Source organism: Scomber scombrus, chromosome 1 (genome assembly GCF_963691925.1).
Source record: "Scomber scombrus chromosome 1, fScoSco1.1, whole genome shotgun sequence".
NCBI classification, from domain to species: Eukaryota; Metazoa; Chordata; class Actinopteri; order Scombriformes; family Scombridae; genus Scomber; species Scomber scombrus.
Window position 1 is genome coordinate 23857441 of NC_084970.1, and position 24359 is coordinate 23881799.

Genomic DNA, 24359 nt, shown 5'->3' on the forward strand with positions numbered 1-24359 from the left:
ACTCTACTTTATCTCTTTGACCCTGGTTCAACTGAGTCTAAACATTAATTAAGAGGCTTTTGATAAAATTGGCTTATGAACTACTTTTACATATATAAACACTGTGAAAAGTTGCAAAGTATTAGTGCATTTTAATAATTTGTTAATTAAAATAACTTCTTAAAGGCAAGGATAAATGTTGCTGTATAAGAATGGGTTCTAGAAAAGAGGAAAATGGCTGTTGGTTTTTCCAGTAGAGACTTCTTGCAAACCAAAAGTTTGATGATGTGGTATTATAAGCAGAAGCAAATGTCTATTTAAAACAGTTTTTGGCAGTTTTACTGTCAGAATAAATATTCACTTTCCCACCTTTTATCATGAGGGCAGTAAATCTGTTACGTATGTGCCTTGTTTGCTGATAATGTCAACATATTCACTGTGTTGTCAAGCACAAAGCACTGACAGGTCTATTATTAAAAAGGAAAAGTACAGGTGATATACATGATGTGATAAAGATTATTGTTGATCTTTGGCAAACTTGTTCACATGTACAGGTGTCAGGGCTACATCAAAGCCAGGATGAAGTCAGAGGAGAAGAGAAGGACGCGCTTCCGTAGTGGACACGGTAATGAACACAATGTTTTTGTGTGTTTAATATTCTGTTTTTGCTTCCGATTTTTAGCAAGGGGTTTTCAAGCAGCACCACAACAGATTTCATGCTCCGTCTCTCAGGGATTTAGTTTTGACACAAGTTTTACAAAGACTAGTCACAGTTATCCCGAGAGATGCAATTTCTGGAAGATCCATCTATGTGAATATGTTGCAGCGTTTTCAATGATTACACAATCCAATTTTTCACCGACCAACTACTCAGTGTCTCATACAGCCTTTATTGGATTTTGACACAACTTGGGTAACCAATGTTCCGTTTTCTGAATTACAGGACTGACCAAAGTGCTGTGCTACAATTACAGATAAAAACAGGGTTATTGATCGCCCCACCAGGCAAACACACAATATATTTGTTGGGGAACAAAATGGTGTCCTGTAAGACAGATCAGTGACAGCTCTAGTAGGATTCAATCTGAGGCCTGCAGGGGCACAAGTGTGGCTCCTGAGACAAATCCAATCAGTCTACTATCACTGGGCATTATTTGGGGATTTGTGGTTGATATTACCAGGAATGAAGGACTATGAATTACACTTACACTTAACATGAAAAACACTTGAACATGCTGTCATATCAACACCTCCACATACACACAAACATCTTGTGTGCAGGCACAAGGCCTATCTCACATGAGAATGGTGGACTTGAGCCTTTCAAAGCAGCAGCAAGTGTACTGTTGCTTTTTACCTGCAAGTGTATTTGTGTGTCTTCATGCTGTCTTCAGCTTTTTTCCTCAATCGTACAGAAAGTTGAATATAGTTTTGCTGCATATCTGTCTCGTCAAACTTTTGTTCTGTTATATACATTTTTCATGTCAACTGAATGTGTTCTTATTTACAGTAAATTACAAAAATTGATAGCACTTTTTGGGATACAAACTTGTATTATGACCAATTTATTCAAGTATAATGAGAAGTATTTGAACTTCTTTGTCATCCTTGCTTCTCACAGTGTTTTGTCTCTTGTTTGTTCTTTGCTGTTACGTGCTGGGGAGGCATCACCCAGACAGGGGATGCCAGCAGGCTCAACAAACTGGTAGAAAAGGCTTGTTCTATACAGAGCTGAGCTTAGACACCCTGGAGACAGAGGTAGAGTGTAGACACCAAACTGGAATCTCTCTGAGACATAGCCTTCAACCCCCCACAATATGAGCTGACACAGCTATAAAGTACATTTAGTCCTAGCTCATCTGCTCGAGGTGTACCAGGGGCTGCTTTAAGTTATTATTTGTGCCAGTAATTGTGCACTGTGCTCACTGCAGCAACTTCCCCAGCCTCAGCCAGAAAGGAGGACGCTGATGCCTGGCTGCCTGTAATGTTTGTGCTGCTCTGGGGGTTTTCTCAGCTGTTTCTATGCTGCCCTCGCTCTCTCCACATCTTGACTGAATAACAGAAACACCTTACAATATAATAGAAGAAAATACACCACCAATTACAGCCTCATATAGTTGAACCAAGAATCAGTCTCCCTGGCACAATGTAATATGCTTCAGCATTAAAAGAGTTTACTGCAGGACTATAGAGTTATCCAGCAGTAACTACTTTATGCAGTAAAAGCTGATTCACCATGAATTTTAAATGGGATATGTCTAGTTAAAGTTTTACAATGGAGTTTCAATAAGTTAAAAAAGTAAACACTGTGGTTGACAAAACAAACAAAAAATATGTAATGGGCGAGATATCTAAGGTTGTGATAATCTAAATCTGGTGAGGCAGCCCTCTCTTTTTAGATGTTCAGAGTACAATTTTTAGTGCTCTGTTGTACTTGGTGTCATTGTATTACACAGGTGATGATATTATTACAGTCCAGACAGTAAGTATCAACTCTGAGCTACATGTGAGCTCTTCTGTGCATAAACTTTGAAAAGACACAAAGATGTTCAAGAAACATTTTGGAGTCAACTGTTCAATTACATCTGATGCCCTAAACTTTGGGCACTATCTGTTAATAGGGCTATATCTCACATAAAGTCATACTATATTGATGTAAACCTACTCAAATTAAACTGCTACATAGCAATGTAATGTGGTTTCATTCATTGTTATTCATCGTTTATTATTGTGTGAGTTGTGTATCAGTGTCATCAGTATGTTGAATCTGTATTTACCCTGTTACATTTAGCTATACTTTTAATAAGAGTGGTGATTATCAAAGTTTTATTTATTCAAGTTATATTCTGCTCTGTTTTACGCCACATAAATATACTGTATGTTGTTTTTTTCTCTTCCAGTCCCATTCTCTGGCATCAAGACCTATGTGGACCCAGACACATACGAAGACCCCACTCAGGCTGTGGAGGAATTCGCCAAGGAGATAGACCCCTCATACATTTGCATCGAAAGGGTGATTGGTGCAGGTAAAAATCAATATACACATATGGATACTGTACATACTGTATGAACACAAGTATTTGGTCTTATGGTACCAGTGGAACAGCACATGTGTACCCTGTTCAAGAGCAAAACATGAATTCTGATAAAGTTTGATTAGTAACTGGATAGAAGATGTTAATAATAAAGTGAAGTTATAATAATGCTGGTAGTATTTCCTGAATTGATATTAAGTGATAATTGTCTAGCACTTCATATAAGTCATGTTTTATGTTGAGTAACGTTTTCATTTCATAAAAAAATGTTGAACCTCATAAAGTTCTACTTAAAAAATCTTCATAGCCACTCTTAGCAAGCTGATTTTAAAGTAATTTATTGTATTGTACATTAGAGCAGCAAAGCCACTGCTGCTGAAAATGAATAATAATATTTGATGGTTCATAAAATTGAAAAGATAGTGTCTGCTGTTTAGTCCTGAGGTAATTATCAATGTGCCATCCGTTTGTCTGGTTTCTATAACATGGGCGCCATCTGGTGGAGGTAGAAGAGTACACTGTAATATTTATTTCACATTATAGTTTTTCTTGTAAATGTTCAAGATTCAAATTTTATAAAACCACTTGTACTTCACTAAGAGCAGGAAAAATCATAATAAATTATAAGATACTCCACCAGACTTAGACAGTATAATTCATTTATATGATTTCATTTAGTTGCAGCATGTTTAACCTACTTGAGAGCTATGATATATGAGGTATCATTCAGTGTGTGCATGTGTGTATTGTGTTTGATTCTGCAGGTGAATTTGGAGAAGTCTGCTGTGGTCGCCTGCGTATACCTGGAAGAATGGACATTGCTGTGGCAATAAAGACACTTAAAGGTGGCTACATGGATCAACAGAGGCGAGAGTTTTTGCGTGAGGCATCAATCATGGGACAGTTTAACAACCCTAACATCATCAGACTGGAGGGAGTGGTCACAAAGAGTAAGCAACATATATATATGTATATATGTACAGATATTGCTCTTTTGCATCAGTCTTAGTTCATGACATGGTTCACTTAAGTCTCTCTTCTCATCATCATGTGTTTTACCTTTAACTCAGGCAGACCAGTGATGATAGTGGTGGAGTACATGGAAAACGGAGCTCTTGATTCTTTCCTGCGGGTGAGAAGAATTCATGTTAAAAGATGTCCCAAGTGGCATATGTGTGTTTGTGTGTGTGTGTGTGTGTGTGTGTGTGTGTGTGTGTGTGTGTGTGTGTGTGTGTGTGTGTGTGTGTGTGTGTGTTTGTGTGTGTGTGTGTGTGTGTGTGTGTGTGTGTGTGCGTGTGTGTATACTTAAGTATATTTTCTGAAAGTAAACTTCACATGCTTTAGTTTACTTTTTAAGTGCTTAAAATTACTGTACTTTAGGTTGTAATAAAAACAACCACTTAAGTTGTACCTAATATACTGAAAGCTGCACTAAATACATTAAATACATATTGGTTGTTGTGAGGTTGGTTGTTGTTTAAAGAAAAATACGTCCTTTCCTTGAACTCGATGGAAATGTCTAGAGGTCAAGGAAAGATGTGAAGTAGTATTCATGAGGACATAGGAAAAGACAACAAGGACAATCTGACTGCACTTAACTTTATGATTTACTGTGATAATGCTAATGCTAATTTTGTCTAGTGAAAAATGGACTTAAAGCCATTTAAACAAAATGTACTTACCGAAAAACTTAACATCTGACTGCTTAGAGAATCTTTTACTAGAATCAAACGCTAAACTAGTAGAATATAGACGACCAAAATGTTACAATGATCTGAAAACAAACTGAAATAGCGACGGCTAAGTACACTCTTACACTTTTATTAATTGAATTTGCAGTTCCGCCATGTTTACGGTACGTAACCAACGTCGCCATTGTAGCGTTGTGTCAATCACAATGTAGCCACGCCCTCAATCATACCCTGATTTATTGTCAAATATAAGTTAAATAGGACCATAATTTACAAAATCAATATCATTCTGTATTGGAAAAGACTTGTCGCTAGCACTAAGACCATAAACTCACTAGGAAAGTGTTTAATGAGGTAGTAATTCACTGCACTTCTGTACTGACTTCACTTTTCAGTATTAACAGCCTACAGACATAAATACACTTGGAAAATAATATGTCACATCCAGGAACACATTCATAAATAGTGTATTAAAGCATAGTTTAAATGAAATGACTCTTTCAGGTTTATACTATACTATATACTATAAAAGCATAAACATACACTAAAGAACATTGTCTTTTTTGATATAGTACTTAGAAGAGAATAGAATATAATGTTATTGTCCATCATGGGGGAAATTATCTTTGGCTCACCAATAACAGAAATACAGTATACAAAAATTACATAAGATCCATAGAATCTGTAAACTCCATAAAATCATTCTTAAAATACATGAAATATATAGATACATAAAAATATGTAAGGTATAAAATAAAACATATCAGTTCCTGTGTGAGTATTGTGTATCATTGATCACAAAATATGAATTGCACTTGGGATAAAAGACTTCTTATAAATATTGCTGGCGCCTCCCTGAGCTCAAAAGCTCAAATTGGCCAGAGAGAGGATATGAGAGCTGTCAGCGACAAAATACATACAAAACACATTTTCTTAAAAATAATTAAGAAATATAATAAGTATAATTAGGTCTATCTTAAATAAAGTACATGTTGGAGTGAACTTGCTATGAATATATTGTTAAAGCACATTAAATACAATAATTCAAATAGATTTAAAAAAAATTACTTAAGTTACACTTTGAAAAAATGTTACATTAATACACTTTTGAAAACTATACATTTATATAAGTTACAATATATTTTAAATGAAGTGCACTTTAAACAAATGTACTAAATAACAAAATAATTAATAGTTATGTTATCAATATGCTTTGCTAAAATTTACTTTTTAATACATTCATTGTATCTGTAACTAATTGTGTATTATGAAGATACCAATAAAAACCAACCATTGTTAATATGCTTCAACACAAATAGAAATGTACTTTTTTAAACTTTTAACTCACTTTTTAAGCTAAACGGACAATTTAAGTATAAAAAAATATGCTTATTTTTCATCTGGGGTACACATCTGTTCATAATTGTCCTCTCCCTGTTCTGTATCTCCTACAACACCTCAAGACACGTGATGGTCAGTTCACAGTGCTTCAGTTGGTCGGGATGCTGCGTGGCATTGCGGTAGGCATGACGTACCTCTCCGATATGGGTTACGTTCACAGAGACCTAGCTGCTCGCAACATCTTGGTGGATGAAAACTTGGTTTGTAAAGTGTCTGATTTTGGCATGTCCAGAGTCCTTGAGGATGACACTGAAGCAGCATATACTGCCACAGTGAGTGTGGACCTAACAGTTATCACAGGTTATCACAGTATAACAGTTATAGCATTATGACAATATATACATTATGAATATCTCCTTAACAAATGTATTCTGTGTTACTTTTTTTGCCAGGGAGGAAAGATACCAATACGTTGGACAGCACCAGAGTCTATTGCTTATGGAAAATTTTCTTCAGCAAGTGACATATGGAGTTACGGCATTGTCATGTGGGAAGTGATGTCATATGGCGAGAGGCCTTACTGGGAGATGTCCAATCAAGATGTACGGTCCTGAATTAACACTGAAGCATGATCAACACAACATGTCTATGTATTTTCTTACCTTTACAAAAAGAATACCTGTTATAATAGAAATATGAACTTGTACAAATATCTTTTTACTGATACTCACCTCAGGTCATTTTATCAATTGAAGAAGGCTACCGTCTACCGGCACCAATGGGCTGCCCTGTCACACTGCACCAGCTGATGTTGCACTGCTGGCAGAAAGAACCTGGCCAGCGCCCATGCTTCGATGATGTGCTGTCTTTCCTTGACAAACTCATAATCAATCCGAGTAGTCTGCTCACTCTGGTGAACGATGCACAGAGGTATGTGTCAACTCATACACACACTGTGAGAGAAAGGACCATACTTGTGGCTATAAATTGTTATAGCCCACTAACTACAACTTGTATGTGCTTTTAAATTTCTGCCTACTATTTTCTAAATTTAAATGGGGTATATTCTGCTATGGGAGATTTTCTGTAATGTTTATACTGTTATTACAGTCATCGACCACTTCATTAGCTACACCTGTGCAATCTAATGAAATCCAATACATTAGCTCTGTCATAAATCCTACTTTTTTGTTTATACATTTTCAGTTTTTGTTGACATTGTCAAAAAGGTGATAATTCTTTATTATTGATGTCGTACTAAGTGGTGGTGGCGTACTGAGGTGCATTATATTGAATAGTGTTCCTAAAATTTTGCCCCTCTCATGTATGTTAATGGAGTGTACAAAGTATTAGGCACACCATTCAATATAATGCACCCTAGTACATCGCCATAACCCACTATGACCTCAGTAATAAATATAAAGTAGAATTATCACCTTCCTGATAATATCAACAAAAACTGAAAATGTGTAAGCTTCATAAATGTAGAATTTATAGCAGAGCTGTTATATTGGATTGCATTAGATTGCACAGGGGTTCCTAATAAAGTGGCCACTGAGTGTATGTCAGGTATCTATGCTAAACACGCTCAAAGCTCCAAAACTTAAGGTCAATGTGTATAGAAATGCTCCTATTCTGAACACTTAGTTTGCAATGTTTTTTTCTTTACCTTGCTGACAAGCTGATGTCTGCTCGACTGCCTGCTTGAAGATTATGATGTAACAATAGTAGGCTGTTCAGTAGCTGCTTCTCGAGGACTGGATGTGAGTTTTCCAGAACAACTTGACACAAGGAGGAAAGTTTAAAACAACCCCAGTTTGCTCTCACAATAAAGTAGTTTTGACAAAAATAAATAAATTAATAAATACAGCTGAAATATTCACAGGGACCAAATGTCTATTTCACTGTCATTTCTGCAAGTTGACTTAAACAAATGGCATATTCACGGGCATATGGTTATATAGTATGCATCAGAAAAGGGTTTAATGTAGAGTATTCACAGTTTGAAGCTCTTGTGCCAAACCACCATTATGGTCCTTTAAATGATATTCACTATTCAGCTCAACAATATGCCAACCTCTCTGTTCCTTAACTACCTGTTTGTTGTCTCAGTTTCCCTGATTCTCCAGAGGACATGCCTGACTACCCTCTTTTCATCTCAATCGGCGACTGGCTGGACTCCATCAAGATGAGCCAATATAAGAACAACTTCCTCGCAGCAGGATACACAACTCTGGATTCCATTTCCACCATGAGTATAGAGTGAGTGAAGCACACCAAAAGAAAACAAGATAGAGATACTCATTGGGACAGAAGAAACATTGTAAACAAAAAAAACAAAAAACAAAAAAGTAAAGAAAATATTTGTATGTGCGTATCTTGTAGCTGTCTTTTAAATGCTTTTTCTATTTTTTTCTTTTTTTTAATGATGCTAGAACCATATCTGTGTCTGGCTTAGTCACAGTATCATCATTAAACTGCAGATATGTCACTCCAAGTCACACAACGTTCTCTGAAAATCTGAAATTACGTTGTTTTCTACTCTAACATGGAGAGTGTTTTTCACTAACTGTATTTTATCCTTCAATGGCAAATACTGTATTGTTCAAGTGGTTATTCAAGTTGTCCCAGTGTGCTTTTTGCAGGTTAAAGTGACATGAAAAACGTAATTGCATGTCTTGGTGTACAAGTAGGTGCACTGCTCTTATCAAAAGATTAATTTAAAACTGTATAAATCTTTTTCTCCCCTTCAGCGACATCAGACGAATTGGGGTCTGTTTGATTGGGCACCAGAGGAGAATCATAAGCAGCATACAGTCTCTCCGCCTGCAGTTTCACCATATCCAACAGAGTGGCTTTCAAGTGTGAGACCACTGCACAGAGACAGACTGTGCGCATACTCTGAGTTGGAAACAAAGCACAGTTCCTTGGCATCGTCATTCGACAAATTGCACAAACACCAGACTCTTAGGTGTAGCAGGTACCACACGCTGCTCATGTGAGAGCAGTCTGCTGCTAGACCCCATGTGGGCTGGTTAACACACACTCATCATCTACTGGATCATTATCAATGCAGCCTCCACAACAACCAACCTCTGTCAGCGTTGGCCAAATGCGGTCTCTTTATTATCTCAGCAAATACTAGCATTCACTTGAATTTAGGACTTATTTTCTCTAGTGTCAATTCAAGTGTTCACCGATACCTCTTCTCTTTCCAAGTGACAATCCAATGGTTTCTATTGACTTTGAATGGTCTCAAGTCTGTTACCTCATGACCAGAGATGACATGGAGAAGATATACGATGTGGTATGGTAATGTGCGGTACAGTGTGTGATTTTAATAACAACTTTCCGGCTGGTTTGTGAAATAATTAACCAGAAATACAGATTGACAGAATGGTAAATACAATCATGTTTTATGAACTGAAGACCGCTGAATGTCAAAAGATTTTATAGAAGTGTATGTTCTATCCTCATAATAATGCAGTATGTCTTGTACAAAAAGTCTTGTGAAAGGTGTATGTTTTATTCAGTATGTTTGTTCCTTAATAAACAACCCTATTTTAATACCTTGTTTTCTCTAACATCATAACCACTCTGACATCCCTAACGTCAAAAAGGTATTTCAAAGCAGACTGTTTTATGACTTGTGAGGTAATGGCTCATGCATGCACAAACACACACGCACGCACACACACACACACACACACACACACACACACACACACACACACGTATCCATGGATGCACACTCACTCTCAAACACACACACACACACACACACAATAACTGTCCTCTCAATTGTCACTCGAGAGACTGACATGTTTTCTGGACATGAAGAATTGTCAGGTGAGTTTGTCAAACAGGTGCTTGTAGAGCCAAAGATAAAAAATTATGTGTTACACACTTTGTTCAATGTCTATAAACTTTCCAATTTAATGTGGATTTGTTTTATTTATATATAAATTAATTAACTGTTGTCATTATTTTATTATAATTGTCAATGTCGATTTGCAAAAAATAACTGACAAATGCAGTTTCAGTAATTAAATTAAAGCTGCAAAAAGGAAAACAGAAAAGAAGTAAATTTAACAATCTATAAAGAGAAAACAAAACTAAGTATAATGAAAATGGGATGGATTCACAGTAAGTCATTTACAGTAAGTACGTTTCACATTAAGTTTCATTATACTTTATGATAAAAAAAAGTCATTAGGACATTTTAGGAATAAGTTGGTGTCATTTCTCATTATTTTGGTCTGTAATTTCAGTGTACTGTTATGTGTTTCTATTTCACTTTCTTTATTCTGCATATATACATTAAGTAGAAAGTATGTATTATATGTATGCCATGACTGTCACAGATCATGATTCATAAATGGATGGCTTTTGGTGTGGACATGTCTTTGAATGTGCCATATAAAATCATCTCATTGTGATTAAAATATGAACATTTGTGTGTGATGACCCCAGCATCAGACAGGGCGCTGCGTGGTTCGGCCTGCAGGTGGCGGACGTGAGTCAGCTCTCCGGTCACCCAGCAACAGAGTGTAAATAACTCGGTGTCTTCTGCAGCCTGGAGAGCATGAGAGAATGGAGGAGAAATGAATGAAACACCGGTCTGAGCCTGGTTATTAAATGAACTAGCCGACAGCGGTGTTCAGTACATCTGGGGAGCAACACTGCGAGGATAAATCACAGGTAAAACCCAGCTCGACAACACAGTCTGGGAAAGAATAGTAGGTTACATGCTAACGTTAGCTAGCGTATAGCACCACTAGCTTTCGTGTTAGTTACAAACTAAGATATGTTTAGACACATTTGTAAAAATGACTTATGTAGTACCGTAGACAAGTTGTCAAGTTATGTAGCTATGTATGTTGACTATGTATGTCCAGCAAGCTGAAGTACTTAAAACACAACGCCAACCAGACGCTAGCTAATGCTAGCTAGCATCAGTACCAACAAGAGATTAACTAAATACTGTAGCAGTTAACGAGTGTTAATTACGTTAAAATCTGGTTACAGCCCAGTAAGCATGCTAGCCTGAGCTAACGCTTAACTAGCTGCCATGAGCCATCAACCTGTGCCTTTTTCTCTTAACCTAATCATCAAATCAGTTTACAGCTAAGTGAAGTGCATTTTTGTGAGAGGATGTTCAATAAGTCTTTGCTAAAAACTGACGCCTCGGTCGTCTCATAACGTTGAGCAGTTTACTTAATTAGAAATGAAATGACTACAATAAACTGTGTGTGCACTGACAGCTGTAGTGATCCTTCACCCTGTTAATGTTGACTAAAATCTAATTTTGAGAGAAAAAGGAAGATTAAAATATATATATATATAATTACAGTGGAAGTAGCTCTGTCACCACGACCAGCCTGATGATTGTGAGTTTTCAAAGAGGGACACGTTTAAGGTTTTTAATGACTTAATTGTACTTTTTTCAGTCTAAAAACATATTAGAAATATATTATTCCAAGCAGAGTACTTTTGATATATTTCACAACATGTCCAGATCACATGGGGATCTTTTAATAAGTACCAAGATATTAGCAACAAAATGGTACTTGAAATGTCAAAAGTATGTAGAAAGTAAAGTACTCATTAGGCAGCAGAAGTGCATTACAGTTTATTTAGTGCCAAACTCTCTCTTTCTCTCCTTTTTGTTACTGTACTTCAAAGGGGAAACACTGTCAGAGGAAACTTAACAGGGAATTTTACGTTAAAAAGACTGTAAATGTGTCAGATATCACACATTGAAAGCAGATTTGAAGGGGTTCTTTTAATAGTATTAATAATATAAAAGGAGGAATAATTACAGCAAGGAAAATCTCTTCCAGTGTTCATTTGGACACCTTACTGTTGTTTGAAGACATACTTGAAAAATTGTGAGCCTGCCCTTTAAGAGCCTTTGTTGTAAGTAAATGTTGTAAGTGGAAACGGAAATTGATGAATTTCAAATGAGTGAAATGAAACATACGTAATTTGGCTATGTTTGGACGAATGTACATAGCTAATTTATTAACTTCAGGTGACCATTTCAGATCACAAACAGGTGCTCAGTGCAGACAAATGTTTGACCCAGTGCACAAAGTCAGAATTAATATCTTTGTGCTGCAATAGTAATAACTCTGCCTCTGTGGTATCTGAACCTCGGGGACTTGTAATGAGATGCTGTCACCCTCTAACTGTTACAGCGTTTATTGCCTTTTTTTGGGAAGGTCAGACAGACAGCTGATGGTTGTGGACTAGCCAATGGGGCTGTTTGACAAGTTGGCAGGATGGCTGGGATTGAAGAAGGAGGTGAACGTGCTGTGTCTTGGTCTGGACAACAGTGGAAAAACCACCATCATCAACCAGCTCAAGCCCTCAAATGTAAGTCAATCCACCGATTTACAGTTTAAGAATTTTAGGAAGTGCTGTAATGAATGAATAACATTTGTGCCCATCCTTTGTTTGCCTGTAATTATCTATAGGTTACTCAGATGATTATGGTATACTAGTGAATTTAAGACATGCTGCTTTTTAGTGCCTCCCATTAAGTCTCTTAATAAGAACATGCTGCATTTGTCTCACAGGCTCAGGCACAAGACATCGTCCCAACCATTGGCTTCAGCATAGAAAAGTTCAAGACATCCAGGTAGCTGTTCGTCATAACACAATGACTTCTTAACATTGACTAATATTTCAAGTTTGAATAATGTCATGGTGTTACACGTTGGTCTGTTTTTTCAAGTGGTATAGTATTTGAACAGAAAGATAAACCTTATATTCTCTTCTCGTATAGTCTTTCCTTCACAGTGTTTGACATGTCTGGTCAAGGCAGATACAGAAACCTCTGGGAACATTACTACAAGTGAGTGTGCTCATGGTACAAAAACAGCGTCTTCTTTTCATACTGCTGCTGTACATATTAACACCTTTGATCTCTTTGTATTCCTCAGGGAGGGTCAGGCCATCATATTTGTCATTGATAGTGCAGATAAGCTGAGGATGGTTGTGGCCAAAGAAGAGCTGGACACATTACTAAATCATCCTGGTAAGTTCCTGTATATTTTACACAATTCCTGAACTTAAACAACTCTTTGTGCATTTAAATGATTGTCCAGCTACCTGCTGTGTCTTTTTTAAGTCTAGACTGTGCAGCACATAAAGATGGATGATAATTTGTGTACATTTTGTTTTGCCAAATGAAACATATTATATAAAGGTTTTTTCCTCGTACTGTACCTCGTTATGATACTGATTGTCCCAAAACGTCACCCTCACAACAGATATTAAGCACAGGCGGGTCCCCATCCTGTTCTTCGCTAACAAGATGGATGTCAGGGATGCTCTGTCTTCAGTTAAGGTCTCACAGCTGCTCTGCCTGGAGAACATCAAAGATAAACCCTGGCACATCTGGTATGAGCATACATGCAACACTTATTTAATTGTAATTGGTGGTAAAATCATGCATTCAGAATCTGATTTATCCTATCCGTTCTCTACTAAAAGCACCAGAGCACGACTGTTAACTCCACAACCAGGATGTGTGTGTTACAAAGGATATGGATTTTCGACACACTGTTTCTTCAATAACAGCTATAATATGATATGACAAAGTGATTAATGTGAGCTGTTGATATATTTCAGTGCTACTGATGCTTTGAAAGGAGAAGGCTTACAGGAGGGAGTCGACTGGTTACAAGGTATGATGATAGTTGACATGAATGAAAGTGAGTGTGGGAGTGTCATGTTGTGCTTACAGTGATTTACAACTGTTCAGTGTAGTACTGTACAGTGGTGGAATGTAATAGGGTACATTTACTCAATTACTCTACTTAAGTACAATTTTAATGTACTTGTACTTTCCTTTAGTCTTCATTTTATGCTAATTTGTACTTTGTACAGCTGCAGTTACTTCTCAGATTAAAGATTGACATGAAATCATATATAATAAGCTTATAAAATGCTAAAAGTTAAAGAGTAAACCAGTACAAACCTCCCAAACATTTGACTTGTAACCTTTGTGTGTAGTCGTGGCTTCTTGTAATGTTTACAGATGTTTGAGTTGTTAACCGTTAAACCAAATAAATAAATGTTCACAGCCCAAAGAGGTAAAACTTTCCAATATTTCACAAAAAAGCAAAGTTCAGAGAAAAGTCTGAAAAGTGAATCATAATTTGTGTGGCAGTTTTGATATCAGTGACAGCAGCTGATTTTCTTCGAAACAAGCACGTTTACCTTTTAATACATGAATTACTTAAATTTAGCTAATAACAATTATACTTTTACTGAAGTGGGATAATAAATGCAGGAATTTTACTTGTAATGGAGTCATTTTACATTGTAGTATTGCTACTTCTACTTAAATAAATGATCTTAGCACTTCTTCCACCACTGGTATTTTAAGAATCATCTTTTACGAACATGTTTGTGTGATCACTTAGGAAAGAAATGTTGTTATGAACCAATTTTATGAAACAGGAAAACAAAGTTTTCTATTAAATCAACTTTGCTAAACTAGTAGCTAAATTTCACATGTGAACATAATGACCAAAATATACACACTATATTATTTACCGTTCACTGTTTTTTATTTTCTGATTTATTAGTTTGTTTTTTCAGTTTACATCAGCAGGAAATAACCAGCCAGTTTCAAAACGTACAGTGCATTCAACGTATTTTTATACATTTCAACAATTTAACTATGACGTCATAAAATACATTAAGGTGGCCTATTTTTGTGGTTTCCTAACCAGGGGATACCCTCTTTGTCCAGGATAGTCAAAGTGTTTTAATATTTATATTTTAACACAGACAGTTATGTCACAGTTAAAATGTCTTATTTGATTTTTTCTCATTTCAAGCAACATCTAACATGTTTCCTGTTAGTCCTAAAACAACGTACAATTAAATATTTTCTTTTTTCTTCTACATATCAAAACAGATTGCTTGTTTGTATTTTTTTTTCTGTATCTGTACAACTGGAGGATAAACTGCACATAACTATTCTCCTCCATAAAGTCGACATCTTTTTTTTTTTTCTTTGTGTTGTGTTTTATGCTCTCACTCAAATCCATCCATAGATCAGATAATGCAGTGAGTACTGGCTGTTTGTCAGGTCTTGTGTTTCTTGTGTTTCTGTGTAGCTTTAGAAACTCATATGAACAGAAAACCCCTCATTGTGCTCCCTTCCCATGTTTGCTACGTTATTGTCATTTTAGGACTAACACCTGATGACTTTGCCTCTAAGTTATTATGAATCAGCAGTTCATCCTTTCCCGCTGCCATCCAACCAACTAAAAGGACGTCCTCTTAAACATTGCATTGGGCTCCATCCACCAATTTTCTTGCTACTCGTTTAGGAAATGCACATGGTTTTGATTTCAGCATGGATCTTATGAGAGTTTGACAGTTGTTTATGTGGTTTTTAGAGTGCCATCCAGGCCTCTCTTCTGATAAGTTAAGGTCCTGTCCCATGTCAGACCCTCAAAGGTCACAAGACTATAACCATTAATGTAGAAAAAGAAACTAAACTAGTCATAGATCCTCAGCAGAAAAGGATAATAATTTCCCCAATTTAAATACATTTAAATAATAAGATCAGTGTTCAGTATGTTGGATCCCTCCATCATTTGAGAATATTCACAAGTGACAGAGATGTTGTTTTTTAACATAATTAACTGTATTTATCATATTTTTAAATGTTATTTCCAGATCAAATCAAAACAATGAGAACATGAGGTCATGAAGAGTGACGCGCCAGAGAAAGTCTTTCATGAAAAGAGGTACCACAGAAAACAAATGTTTTCAACAGGATGTTTAGATGGTTGTTTAGATGTCTGTGGTTTACTTGAAATCTGAGCGCATGATTTGTGTCTCTGGTACCAGTGAGAATAGAAAAATGTATACAGAGGGTATTTTTCTAATATTTGTTATTTGTTGACTAATACCAGATGTTTTCATGTGCTCCAGTTGACATGGCCTTTTTCAAAGTTGCATATATCTATATCTTATACCATTTATCTATATTGCAGCTAATGCAGCTCTGCTCATGTATCACATCTGATAACGTTACTCTTTGATTAGCTGTGAAAATATATTGTACATATACAAAAAATTATAACCAAATGAATGTTTTCCAGGGCCAAGTCGATTTGTGTTGTGTATATTGTGGCTAAGTGTACATAAATAATTGTTAACTTAGCTGTGAAAGGTGATATAATGATTGTCATAAAGTTAATTAGCCTGTCATGTTTGTTTGAACTTCTCTTAACAAAACTCATTTTCAACTAGTGTTTTTATCCTTGCCTTATATCAATGGTCATATCTTTTATATATATATATATATATATATATATATATATATATATATATATATATATATATATATATATATATATATATATATATATATATATAATTTACTCATGTTACTTCAGTGATTAAAGGCAAACAACTGAAAAAAACAAACATCTGCACTGTCTGCACAGAGTTTTTATGTTCGCTTTTGATCTTCCTCTTTAGTTTCTGACTGAAAGCTTCTGCAGATCAGAGTACGTGGTTCCTTTTTTTTGGCATTTGTCAAGCTCCATCACTTCATCCAAGCTTTACAGCACTGCTTTTGAATAGTTTTAAGGCAAAAAGAAGTTACTGACAAAATGTTTGACTTGTGATAAAAATCTTTCAAATATTGTTGTTATATTCTATATACTCGGTCTCTTGTTGTAAACCCTTATTTTAATACCATAACAACACATATTTCAAAAACTGCAAAACCTGTAGTTTCAGTCCAAAAGGAGGTGAGCATACATTGCACTGTTGATACCACTGATGGTCCTCACCGTCCTGTTCACTATCACAAGAGTAAATCTTTAATGAGACAGACACGTCTTCGTTTTTAAAGGGAATCTTGTTCATGTGCTAAAATCTTTTTGATGAATATAGGGTTTTGAGTGTAGGAAATTAGTCAAAAGTCCATTCATGTTTGTCCAGCCCTTTTTATAAAATATCACTGCACAGATATAGATTATTTCATGCAGAGCTAGCAGAAGATCATCATTTTCATCATCAAGTACTTGTTTTATTTTGCTTAAAAATTAAAGCTACAAGCTGAAAATCCTGTTTTTGTTGCCATCAGGTGTTTTAAATTTTCACACCACCTTTCAGCACACCACATTGATTTTGTTTTTGATATTTTCTATCTGTAACTGTAAGACATTTCAGCATTGTGATCTTCTGGGAGAAGTTTGACCCACACTCATACTGTCCATTTTCAAAACGAGGACCCGCTAAGCACAAGTTCACTTTAGCTTCAGAGAAGTTGTAGATCTGTATCATCAGATGGGCTGTGTGTTTTTTGTTTATTACAGTGTATTGTGTTAATTTTCAAAGAATAAATGTAATGGAAAATCAACATTGTTTAAATTTGTTTGGGACTGTTGTAGCTTCACGTGTGTCTCATGTGTTTATGTGTGATAAAACTGTCTCCTTCTCTGTCTCTGTCTCTGTCTCTGTCTGTCTCTTTCTCTCTCTCTCTTCTCTCTCCTTTCTCTTCTCTCTCCTCTCTCTCTTCTCTCTCACTCCAACATCTTGAACGCTGCCAGCAACAGCTGCTCATTAAACCTTGAGTCCTTGGGCCCTGAACAATTTATATGGTTAAACATAAACATCCACTAATATAAATAATGAAGATCTCTGTTATAATGCTATGCATCATGTGGGACACGCTTATTCGTAATAGGTGTACGTTTTTTTGTATTTATTGTTACATATTGTGCAATTACATAACTATATGGTTGTTGTCAAGTCACAAACAAGTAGTGTCTCAGCTTCAGTGTAAGGCGTGTGAGTTGCTCCAGAAAGTGTCAGGGTCATGTGCCAGCCATCTGTCAAACACAAGATTAGAAACCGTTCCAGCTGTCTGCCGGATGTTTCAGATGTTGTTGGCATCAGTATTTCACATAATTACTCGTCATAGTTAAAACATTCAAGTCAGTCCTTGCACTTAACTTTTCAATTGGTCCGGTTGGATTTATTTGTTCTTGATTTCTATCTTTGGTTGGTAAATTGATCAAAAGTTTGTAACAGCAATCTTAGGGTCCTACAAAATAATATATATAGCTACACCTTAAATAAATGGTCAAAAAATATTATTATTATTATTATTATTATTATTATTATTATTACCATTACCATCATAGTTCAAACATGTATTTTTTCTAGATATGCAAACTTTCAGTTGAATAAACCTGGGACTACTATCTTGATGTCTGTCCATGGTGCTGAAACGGTGGCCTGGCCTTGCCAATAGGAGGCGCTGTGCACATTTTAAGCGGCTATAATAAACGTGTTTCCTTTTCTCTTAATGAGTGAACAGCCCCGCTCTCTTTGAATAACATGTCAATGACGCAGTTTTTGTGTTTTTACGGTAATAATTGGTGAGTTGCCTTCAAATGTGTGTGCGTATGTATTTGTGGGTGTGTGTGTGTGTGTGTGTGTGTGTGTGTGTGCGTACGCGTACGCCAGGGCTATTTTTTTAAAGTCAGACTATCATTAAATCTCTCTCCTCGCTGCTGTTCAGGATCCATCCTAATTGGATGCCTGTCAGTTTTGACAAGAGTTGCCCGGATTAAACGACTTGAGCCAGAGGAGGCCATTAAGTAGACTCAGTTCATTGATACATATCCTGAAGGGAAAGTGGCAGACACAGAACACTTAAACGATTTATGATTGCTCAAAGATGAGGAGCATTTCAGTCTGAATCATTTTGTGTTCACAGGTAGGCAAAACGGAAGGGTAGACTTATTCTGCTAAAGAGGGTATGAAAGTTGGACACACCTCAGTGAGGTAGAATTGCTGAAAAGTGTAGTTGAGGAAAAGTCGAGAATTAAATTATAATAGGCCTGTATTTAACTGTTTCCTCCAGTGAAATCGTTAGGACGACATCTTCTTCAGTCGAGCAAAAATGGTTGCCGAGGAGCAAAGTTAATTGCGGTTGTAAGGTAAAATGCTGGCTGGGAAGACACTGACAGCGGATAAAAGGCCACATGAAGTATGGCTGCGCAATTAGGGCGCTTTTACGCACTGAGTTTGAAGGAGCAGAAACACGTGACTCGTGAAATTCTCACGATATTATCGATTTAATCCATCTAAAAATGCAAGTAGGGTTACCAGTCCCTTTTTTTGAAATGTTTTTTTAAAGATGCCCATCCGTCCCCGTCACGAAGTGGAGGAATCTCACCCCCACCCTCCAGTCAGATCAGCTCCAGCATTCAGTGACGTGTTTCTATGCAAGGTGCTCATTAAAAGGGACGTTTGGTTTCTCTGACGTGCGTTATCCGTCCTCTGACGGCACCTGCCCCCTTTATAAGCTCCGGTAAGTCACCCGGGAGACCCCCGCCATCGTTTCCTTTGACTTCCTCACGGTGCAGAGGGGGACGAGACTCTTCATAAACCGTCTAACTGTTGTGCTCGCTGTTTTCTGCCTTTGGTGCCCCAGCACATGACTCTAGAAACACTTAAGGTAAGTTTTGCGTCTTTCTTTTTCAAGTTTTTTTTTAATTGTTTGGGTACGTGTATTAAATGACATCTTTATTCATTCACGCATAACCAAAGTAGAAATCTTTAGGTGTCAGTTCATTTTCTGCAATATAATTTGAATCAGGGCGTATTTAAGTTAAAGTGGTTAAACTTTTTTTGTCAATAATTCTGTGCGTAATTGTAATTTTACGCACGTGTCCAGGTGGAAGAGAAAGGGGGAAAAAGCAAAAACCACAGTTACGAAGACGATGGGGAGAGGGTTTTGTTAAAGGATATTTTGAAATTTATTTTTACCATTTTTGTTTATTGTGGGAATTACTTTACATTGTGTAGATTGAACTAGACATGGCATGGCAATTTATGCATTTGTCGAAAGGAATAGATTAAAAAATACAACCACTAGAAAATCAAGCTTCCACTTTTCGTTTTGTATATTTTCACCTTACTTATTGTAATAAAGAAGAGAGAAGATCAACACACACGCAAATGAACTTTACACATTTGAAAAGGATATTGATAAAGAAGGCAATCAACCTGACCTCAGTTCTGTTATAAGAGCCCATGAAAATCTACCAAATCGGCAGAAGAGAATCTTTCTTTTTGACGATTTTGATTGCAATTTTCTTATTTAAGTCAAGGCATCTTTTGCCATTATTCCACACAACCAAACTGAATGAAAAAAGAGTCAAAATGCCGACATCGTCACTTATTCAGTCTACACATGCAAACAAATGAAATGATTGTCTTTCAGGAAATATGCAGGCTACTTTACGCAGTATCTGACCCTCTCTTCTCCGTGCGCCAAGCAGGTCTCCATGCCTCCTCGCTCCTAGCGGAAGACCGGTGCGACAATGACCATCCATGTAGAGGGGCTTGTGGCTATCGCGATCTTCTATCTACTGATCCTGTTTGTGGGCATCTGGGCGGCATGGAAGAACAAGCACTCAGGGGAGGCGGAGGGAACCGACCGCAGCGAAACCATCATGGTCGGCGGGAGGGACATTGGGTTATTCGTCGGTGGATTTACCATGACAGGTGAAGTTTGGATTTATTATTCATCACTTAAATAGACTTCAGAATGAGCCATAATGCTCTATTTTAAGATTTTTTTTAAGTTATTATTATTATTTTATTTTATTTTTACTTTTAACAAGTGAAAAATCTACTTTTGAAGTGACAACTTTAACATTTTTCGCCAATCTAGTCTTGATTTATTTCACCCTGATTTTTAGAGTAATGTTTTCACTTCAAGTTGATTCAGCATTGCACGGACAGAAAATTAAATGACCTTGTGAATTTTTTTTCCTCATGAAAAAGTATATTTATAAGAGTAATTGTAAATACATTCTTTAAATTGATATTAATTTTGTATAGAACACATCTAGTTTTGTTTTACACACATGTAAAACTGAATTTTCAATCTTAATGATTTTCAGCGACCTGGGTTGGAGGAGGATACATTAATGGAACAGCTGAGTATGTTTATCTACCAGATTATGGCTTGGCTTGGGCACAGGCTCCCTTTGGATATGCCCTCAGTCTTGCTGTAGGTGAGTGGTGCAACCCGTTTAACATGTTTCAAATCATGTCTGATAGTACTTGTAAACGAGGCCATATCGGACCATTTTGGTCTTTTGCACACTCATCAGACGTGTTTCTACCCATTTACATATTTAAATGATAAGTTTTAGCACAAATTAAACCTTCACCAGTTGTCCTCTGTTCATCCTTCCAGGGAGGACAATTTTAGGTGTTAAGTTTTCTTAAAAAGCATATTAAATTTCATTATTTATAGATGTTCACTCTTGACTCCTCCTCACTATCCCATCTCAACCTGCATCATGTGCACTCTTTGTTCTAGGTGGTCTTTTTTTTGCAAAGCCCATGCGCTCGCGAGGTTACGTCACCATGTTGGACCCATTCCAGCAGATGTATGGGAAACGCATGGGTGGCCTTCTCTTCATACCTGCATTAATGGGTGAGATCTTCTGGTCTGCTGCCATCTTATCCGCACTTGGTAAGTTCATATCTCTATGTGCAACAAAATAAGGAGTTCTTCTGGTTTCAACAAAATCAAAAGTTTTGTGTCTGAGTGATGTCATCTTTGTTGTACTGTCTCTAATATCCTTTCATTTGTTTCCTTACGACCTCAGGTGCTACTCTCAGTGTAATCGTGGACATCAACATTAAGATGTCTGTGGTTATCTCTGCACTTATTGCAATTTTTTATACCCTGGTTGGAGGACTTTACTCTGTGGCCTACACTGACGTTGTGCAGCTCTTCTGTATCTTTGTGGGCCTGGTACGTCACAACTAGACAAGTAACTAATTGCAGCTAGTGTAATTACTGCTCTGAAGTAGATTTATCTAGAAATTATGAAAGTGAACCAAGATGGGACATGTAGTAGGCAGAGGGGAGCCACAATTTACATTTACCCAAGCTTACAGGTTCGTGTGTTAAACGTATGTATGTACTGTGCTTGTTTCTGTCCGGCTTTAGTGGATCAGTGTCCCGTTTGCTCTGACCAATCCAGCTGTGTCAGACATTACTGTCACTGCAGTGAAGCAGGTGTACCAGTCGCCCTGGAGAGGCAGCATCCACAAGAATGACACCTGGGTCTGGATAGACAATTTTTGCCTCCTGGTACAGTAACCCCCTCAAACTAAAGTGGATTACAACCCTTTAAGTGTACTAATGAACTAAATGAATCAAGGATAATTGTGTTGATAATTAGTAACGTTAAATATTTGCTACAACTTTTAAAATGTGTTGTTTTTTGTATTTTTTAAAGAAGCAGCTGTTACAGTAAACTGTTTGCACTGGCTGAAACAGAGCTCTTTATAAAATCACTCAGTTGAAACTTATGGCATAAAGGATTTTCTGTGTAACTTTTTTTTTTAAATTAATTGAAGCACATGTCAGGCTCATTAATTTTTTGTAATTGTACCACAGATGCTCGGAGGAATACCTTGGCAGGTGTATTTTCAAAGAGTCCTGTCTGCCTCCTCGGCCACCTACGCACAAGTCCTCTCTTTCCTGGCTGCTTTTGGGTGCCTCGTCATGGCTGTGCCCTCCGTTCTCATTGGAGCCATCGGGGCCTCCACAGGTTAGAGAGCTCACACCTGAGCTGGCGTGTGTGTGTGTGGGTGTGTGTGTGTGTGTGTGTGTGGGTACGTGGGAGGTGTTAGTTGCATTTGTGTGTGTATGTGTTTGGGGGTTGCTCAGGGTGGCTCCTTGTTGCCCTTAGATCTGAGAGAGCCCAGTAAATAGCAGCTGGTTCACCTCATCCATAATGAAGCAGCAATCCATTTAATAACCATGCTGCTTGTGTAAATATTACATCAGAGGGAGGCGAGGGACCAAATTAGAGATTTGATATCCAGATTTTTAGGCGTCAAATTCCTTGGTGAACAACTGAATACACACCGACTCTGTTTGGTCCTGTTTCCATCTAACTATGGTCATGAGTTATAAGTAGAAAATTAAAATAAATACATACAATATCTTTTTGACAACTAATATTTTATTTGTTAGGCTTGAATACCTTTTTGTACCTTTTGTACATAATTATCATATTTTATTTAGTTCTGAGTTTGCATAACTCAGAGAAAGTTTTAGAACTGTAGTGAATACAGATGTTACTTTATGGTATCATGTGGTTATTTATGTATTTCTTTGTTTCTTTGTGCTAAAGGACATGCATAAAGTACAGAATATAACATGTTATGGACATACTGAGTAAATCTTGTGTTCATTGACTCTCTCCCTGACTCAGACTGGAACCAGACGTCGTATGGTAGCATTCCTCCTAAAGACAGGGAGCAAGCAGATATGATTCTACCCATCGTGCTCCAACACCTCTGCCCACCATTCGTCTCTTTTTTCGGCCTCGGTGCAGTGTCAGCAGCCGTCATGTCCTCTGCAGACTCATCCATCCTGTCAGCAAGCTCCATGTTTGCAAGAAACATCTACCAGCTTGCCTTCAGGCAATCGGTCAGTACTTGTGTGTGTTTCTGTTTGGGCATCTGACCCTTCTGTTGAAATATGCTTAAAATCTTGGCTTGTCTATCTATGTCATAACCCACTGTTTTTACACAGGCATCTGACCGTGAGATTGTGTGGGTGATGCGCATCACCATCTTTGTGTTTGGTGGCCTTGCCACAGTGATGGCACTGGTAACCGGGACAGTTTACGGCCTCTGGTACCTGAGCTCAGACCTGGTTTATGTCATCATCTTCCCCCAGCTGCTCAGTGTGCTCTTTGTCAAAGGCACCAACACATATGGCTCGGTGGCTGCCTATTTGTTTGGCATGTTTCTACGTATAGGTGGAGGGGAGCCCTACTTGCAGCTGCCCCCTTTCATTTATTACCCTGGCTGGACCACTGAGATGCGGAAGCACCACATAACTGGAGAAATGGAGGAAGTCGTGATCCAGAAGTTCCCTTTCAAGACAGTCTCTATGGTCGCCTCCTTTTTGGCTAATGTTGCTTTCTCCTACCTAGCCAAGTACCTGTTTGAGAGCGGCAAGCTGTCGCACAAATACGACTTTCTTGATGCAGTGGTGTCCAAGCATAGTGGAGAGATTATGGATAAGACAACGCTTGTAACCCGTGGCAACAACATTGGGCTGTCAGAGATGGCGCCTGTCAAACCGCGGCTGAGTGTGACCTTGGCGGCCGCCTTCACGCGCCGTGACACGTTGCCTGCAGAAATGGTGGAGGAGGAGGAGGAGGAGTCCAGCCCTGACTCCTCCCACCACGATGACAAACTCAGGATGTGA

The 24359-nt window shown here is 37.4% G+C and overlaps 3 protein-coding genes across 4 annotated transcripts in view; all 3 read left to right on the forward strand.

Annotated features, from left to right (window-relative positions):
* Positions 1–8914, forward strand: part of epha6 (eph receptor A6) — a 61158-nt gene extending 52244 nt beyond the window's left edge. The window contains exons 12-21 of one of the 2 annotated variants that reach the window (XM_062415947.1): positions 534–604; positions 1315–1317; positions 2880–3005; positions 3779–3964; positions 4085–4146; positions 6169–6378; positions 6499–6648; positions 6783–6976; positions 8159–8308; positions 8800–8914. In XM_062415947.1, coding sequence (XP_062271931.1) covers positions 534–604; positions 1315–1317; positions 2880–3005; positions 3779–3964; positions 4085–4146; positions 6169–6378; positions 6499–6648; positions 6783–6976; positions 8159–8308; positions 8800–8914 — 1267 coding nt within the window. The remainder of the gene's footprint in view (positions 1–533; positions 605–1314; positions 1318–2879; positions 3006–3778; positions 3965–4084; positions 4147–6168; positions 6379–6498; positions 6649–6782; positions 6977–8158; positions 8309–8799) is intronic. The other variant, XM_062415939.1, reaches the window with a different exon arrangement.
* A 1696-nt stretch (positions 8915–10610) lies between these two features.
* On the forward strand, positions 10611–16177 carry arl6 (ADP-ribosylation factor-like 6). Its single transcript, XM_062416528.1, has 8 exons — positions 10611–10747; positions 12271–12424; positions 12628–12689; positions 12837–12905; positions 12994–13088; positions 13324–13453; positions 13685–13740; positions 15752–16177. The coding sequence occupies exons 2-8, from the start codon at positions 12305–12307 to the stop codon at positions 15775–15777; spliced, it is 558 nt and encodes a 185-aa protein (XP_062272512.1). The 5' UTR covers positions 10611–10747; positions 12271–12304; the 3' UTR covers positions 15778–16177.
* Positions 16178–20427: 4250 nt separating this feature from the next.
* LOC133991853 (high-affinity choline transporter 1-like) lies at positions 20428–24359 on the forward strand. The gene is made up of 8 exons (XM_062430476.1): positions 20428–20611; positions 21013–21126; positions 21438–21593; positions 21730–21878; positions 22077–22220; positions 22530–22683; positions 23353–23570; positions 23676–24359. Exons 1-8 carry the CDS (start codon positions 20428–20430, stop codon positions 24357–24359), a joined length of 1803 nt encoding a protein of 600 aa, XP_062286460.1.